This window comes from Astatotilapia calliptera, chromosome 17 (assembly GCF_900246225.1).
Source record: "Astatotilapia calliptera chromosome 17, fAstCal1.2, whole genome shotgun sequence".
Lineage (NCBI taxonomy): Eukaryota > Metazoa > Chordata > Actinopteri > Cichliformes > Cichlidae > Astatotilapia > Astatotilapia calliptera.
In genome coordinates this window covers 26,769,587-26,774,653 of record NC_039318.1, presented here as the reverse complement: position 1 = coordinate 26,774,653, position 5,067 = coordinate 26,769,587, and the positions used below count along the sequence as shown (strand labels likewise).

At 39.2% G+C, this 5,067-nt stretch overlaps 1 protein-coding gene across 2 annotated transcripts; it reads right to left on the bottom strand.

Moving 5' to 3' along the window:
• Positions 1-1,672: 1,672 nt before the first annotated feature.
• On the bottom strand, positions 1,673-5,067 carry pax4 (paired box 4). Of its 2 annotated transcripts, none has more exons than XM_026147783.1 (10): positions 4,890-5,067; positions 4,612-4,742; positions 4,242-4,457; positions 4,062-4,152; positions 3,772-3,912; positions 3,594-3,676; positions 3,445-3,508; positions 3,175-3,251; positions 2,895-2,988; positions 1,673-2,243 (listed from the first exon to the last, which is right to left on the bottom strand). In XM_026147783.1, the coding sequence occupies exons 1-10, from the start codon at positions 4,921-4,923 to the stop codon at positions 1,951-1,953; spliced, it is 1,224 nt and encodes a 407-aa protein (XP_026003568.1). In that variant the 5' UTR covers positions 4,924-5,067; the 3' UTR covers positions 1,673-1,950. The 2 variants fall into 2 exon arrangements, with proteins under 2 accessions (XP_026003568.1, XP_026003569.1); XM_026147784.1 differs by having other exon boundaries at positions 3,175-3,248.

Sequence of the window (5,067 nt, the reverse complement as noted above, 5' to 3'; positions counted from 1 at the left end):
CACTAAGCTGTATCCGTCTTAGCGCTTGACATATTCCTTTGCGGAATATGTTGCGAGGAACATGCCAGAAACACCATCTCTGAGTCTGTTTACTCCATCTTTTGGCAGTTTGGTCCTTATATCAGTCAGAGAAGCAAATTCTAGTGTATAATAAATACTCTTAAGTGGCTAAAGCAACGGGGGTCATACATACAACAAGGGAAGGAGATAAATAATAACATGTCAGGAACATTTGGATAACAAATTTGGACATCCCAGACTAGAGTGAGGTTCAGTTGAACTTGGATGTGCTTTTCAGCAATTCCTAAAGTTTTAGTTGCTCAATATGAGATAAGATACAGAGAATCCTCCAGATGTAAGATTAATATTTCTGTCAAATTAGTATATGAAGGCTTTTAAAGTAGTGCACTAAGTATTCAGGTTTATTGCTTAAGAAAAAGAAAGAAGTACAACAGATAAAACTACCACATGAAAGCCTTGTAACAAGAATTGGGCATGCCCGCTGCTGTAGACTTTACATACTATTCACTTTGTAATACTGTAGGAGGTCAGAATGGATTTAGTTTTATTTTTCATTAAATATCAGTAGATAAGTAATCTATGAGATCCTGAATTCATGGATACATTTCTCCATCCAGAAAAGGTTAAAACAGCTGAAGAGTTTAGAAGAGGAAATGCTAGCAACCAAAAATATTGGGAAGCACAAGGGCACAATGGGTGCAATCCATATAAAAATGTATCTTGTAAGAAAACCATAGGATATTTTACTATATAAGCACAAACTGTAAAGAAATCACTGGAGCTGAAAAAAAAAAACTCTTATAAAAGGTCAAATACTGATCTCTGAAATGTGTCATAAATTAGCATAAAAACACTTGAAAACTGCATGTAAATTAAATACATGTGTTCAGTACCTGCTGTTAAAAATTCATATGCAGTCATCCTAAAACTTGCCTCAATTTATGCAAGATTGGTGGATGTTTCAGAAACAGTCACAACACAAACGTGGAGATATCATTTGACTATCTGGCTTCGTGATGTTATATTCCAGTGGGGGTCATTTCGCCAGTAGGCCACTTCCATGCTGCTGACCAAGCTTTTTGTATTCTGAACCCAATCTTTCCCCTGCTGACCAATTATCAGGAAACTCAGAGACTTACTGTCTCCTCACTGTAGTAAAGGGATATAAAGGAACTCAATGCCTCTGCCCTGTTGCAGCCGTAAAAAGTGATACCGAGCGGAGCAGATATCAGGTCGCATTTAAACTTTAGGGTTTTTTTTAGGGATTCTCCCACCGGCTTTTCCTGGACTGAAATCTTGGAAGTGTTCCTTACGCTCCTACACTGACACAAATGTCAAGCCTAACAATATAAAGGAGATCACGTCCATATCATCGTGTGGTAACCTTAAATGATCCATGGAGCAATCGTTTATGTAGGAGTCAAGAAGTCTTTAAAACTGATATATAACTGAGGAGCACAGCAAAGTATTCATTAAAGATTATACTCAGAGATTAAAATGTATCTCTTAATAATCTCTGTCAGTACTAAACTCTACCTTCTTTAACTTGAACCTAACTTTATTGTCCTTGTTGCCCAGCAACAAGAACAATAAAGCTTTCTTCCAAGAAAAAGTTTATTATCATCCTCATCTTATCTATTTTCTCATCCCTTCTGGTGCTATAAAGTCACATTAAGTTTGCTTCATTGCAAATGGGTTTAGTGAATTAATTTAATTATCTTCCCAATCAAAAATTACATTGCATGCTAACAGCACAGACCTAAGGAAAAGTGATGAGTCGAGCTGCAGTGCAATTAAGAGGCAAAGGGTGGAAAGGACAACATTGTTGGGTCCATACTTTGTCTCCCTCTACTGGTTGAAAAGTGTCCCTTCAGTCGAGCCATTAAGCAGCAGTCAAAAGCTCTTCCCGCTGATCCACTGGTCTCATTATCAGTCCATGTAGAGATGCTGATTCACATCCGGGACCAACAGAAACTGCTCATTTGTTTGAAACTGACTCCAGGTAAACGGCATTCCCTGCTGGTTCCACTGTTGAATCACAGGGCAGTCTGCCCCCCCTGTCTTTGTTGCCAAAGGGCAGGTTCTCCTCATGTCTGTGTGGTGGGGAACCAGTGGAAAACTGTATCCATCTCTGTGGAGATCCAGAGGAGTTTTGTCTATGTTTTGCATGTCACTCGGCAGATGGGGAAATGAGGATGTCGGACATTCAGAATTCCTCACGGCTGTACGTCAAGGGGGAAAAGATTATTTTCTTTAATTTCTGAAAAGTTATTGCATAGAAATTAAGATAGTACAGTATGTACTTAGGAACAATTGAGAGTAGTGATTTTAAGTGATATTGTGATCCAACAGGCAGGCTTTACCCTACACCTACCCTATTGTTCATATTTAAATGAATAAACACATAAATAGTGAATAGAGTTTACCATCCCTACAAATCCCAAATGACTTGTGAAATCGACATAAATTTATTACATGTTTAACGTATGGCTTCATAGATAGGCAACTTTATATGATGACCAACAGACAGGTAGGAGGGAAAATATTAGAATAATACCTTTTTTGTGCAACCTTAAATTAGTTCATAATCAGGATCATTGGATTCTTAATAGATTTTTAGCAGTTTAGTAAATTCAAACCCAAGCCCATCACAGGGAATGAAACTTTTTATAACATGTACTCTCATCACTGACCTTTATATCATATTCAGCTAAACTACAATCAAGCTAATCTCCAGCTTCTTTAACATCATTCTTAAATACTCTCTATCAATATGAATAAAAATTAAATTGAATGAAAATCCTCATAATCAAACAGAGAGAAAGATTATTAAAGACAGTGATTTGGTCAAAGACAGTTTTCCTGGATCTCACCTGTTTCTGTTGGGAAGAAGCAGCAATTTTGCAGCTTCCTTGCAACAGTGCTGTACGAGGAGCTGTCCGCATTGATTTTTGCCATTCCAGTAGCCTTGGAAACCGCATAAACAAAGTTTAAATACCACAATGTCACCAGACGTTTGTTAAAAACACAGAAATCTCATTTGGAAATTGCCTAGCATTGCCTAGAAATTGCCTAGAAAACTATGCTCGGAAAAACATTCACAGCGGCATGTTTTAAGGGCTCTAAAGTAGATATTACTGGTTTGCACAGTACCTGTTGAGATGTGAAGCTGTATGTCATTGTTGGATTCACAGGAACAAAGTCACTTTGCTTTTCAAAGTCTTCAGCTGCTACAAAGAAACACATTTTAACATCTATGAGGCAAGAATCGATGTGTTCAGGAGGACTTTCCATTACCAGTGTGTTCAGCTCCATTTATTATTGTCCAGTGGTCAAATTATACACATTCTTAACACATCCTTGCCACCCACACTCAGCTCCCAAGTATGTGTGCATCACACACAGACACACACTCACACTTACTCTGCGTACTACCTCTCTGCTTGGCTTCTCTTCTCCATTTAGCACGTCTGTTAGAAAACCAGACCTTTGAGGGACAGAAGCCACACCTCAGGAACAGACAGCTTAAATGTATATGAATTTCGTGATGCTAAAATTGATGAAAAGTCTACCTTGATGGTGTCCTCGGGAAGTTTAATTTCAGCAGATAGCTTCTCTCTTGTGTACATGTCAGCATACTGGCTGCGAGAGAATTCTGATTCAACACAGAGAAATAGATCTTTAACTATTACTGAGTCTAAAAATTATGCATTGTGTTAGTTTGAAATAGCTGTAGAGGTTTTAAGTCACCTTGCTCAAGTGCTCTGCTCTGCTCTGGCGTAAAGGTGGTGCGGATTCTGTGCTGCACACCTTTGGATTTCTGTTTTTTACTGCACTCTGTCTCAAACTTCTCAAACTTCTTTGCTTCTTCTTGAGCCAGAGAATACAAATCTGCACATATGGAAACACACAGACTACATGCAGTTAATATTTATACATTTATGTGTTAAATTGTCATGTTCAGTGATAAAAATTCTGATCAAACTCGATAGTCTTCCTAAACCGTTATAAATGACTTCTCCAAGGACCAAGTTACTTACCCTGCTCAACCCTGACATCAGCGTTGAGGTCCATCCACGATGGTCCGCGGTCCAAGTGGATCTTTCTTAAAATCCTATTTATGGACGACACCTTGCAGAACACAGTGTGCACAAAACACCATCAAGTGCTAGAATCGTTTCAGTGTAGTTAAAGTACATTTGAATTTGAATCTTACTTACGCTGGGGACGTTGGAGGCCTTGCATATCCGCGCCGCTGCGAGACGTTTTCGGATTTCCCAAGCAAAAATAGTCGGATTTTCCCTTTTGCACTGGATGATCGTGGAGATGACACCGGGGGTGAGAAGTCGGGGGCGGCTCCCACCGATGGTCTTGGGTTCCAGGAGTCCTGTGCGCCGGTAGCGGCTCAGGATCTTACTGACGCACCCGTTGGACACCTAAAGATGCAAGTGAGCTCCACTGTGTTAAACAAGAATAATCCGTTGATGCTGCATTTAACATAACATCGCAAAAGCTTATTTTTTCGAAATCCAAAGTTGTTGTTGTTTTTGTTGTTGTTGTTTTTGTTTATCACTATTCAGGTTACCGTACCCTGAGTATCCTGGAGATCTGGCTTGGACGGACTCCCTCCAAGGCCAGCTGAATCATTTTTCGTCTCTTGGGTTGTGGGAGCGGTCTTCCGTTGAGAAACATTCCTCCTAACTGGTTGACATTTCCACCACCTTATCACAACACATACTAAATTGGTTATTTTTTCTAATTAACCGAATACAACGAGTCCACTAAAATGTCTTACTGTCGTTCATATCTAATCCATATTCACTGATTTGTAACGAATATAAATAAGTGGTTAAAAAATGAAAATGAACCTTTATTTTCCAGATCAGTGTTCGTTCCGCACATCTCTCCTTGCTCCCAGCCTTGATGATGAAACTGAAGTCAAAACTATAAGAACTTTTTTCCAGAGAGGGGGGAGACCTTGGACTGCAATGTGAAGAATGCGATAAATTAGAATTAACGAAATTGTCGCGGTAACTCCACTCCAGT

What these genes read in the sequence shown, in the direction of transcription:
- pax4 (XM_026147783.1), bottom strand. Translation starts at nt 4,923, where the DNA reads ATGTGCGGAACGAACACTGATCTGGAAAATAAAG. An exon ending in CACTGATCTGGAAAATAAAG is followed by an intron (nt 4,743 to 4,889) that starts GTTCATTTTCAT and finishes TGTTGTGATAAG; the next exon opens with GTGGTGGAAATGTCAACCAG. An exon ending in CTTCTTCCCAACAGAAACAG is followed by an intron (nt 2,244 to 2,894) that starts GTGAGATCCAGG and finishes CTTGACGTACAG; the next exon opens with CCGTGAGGAATTCTGAATGT.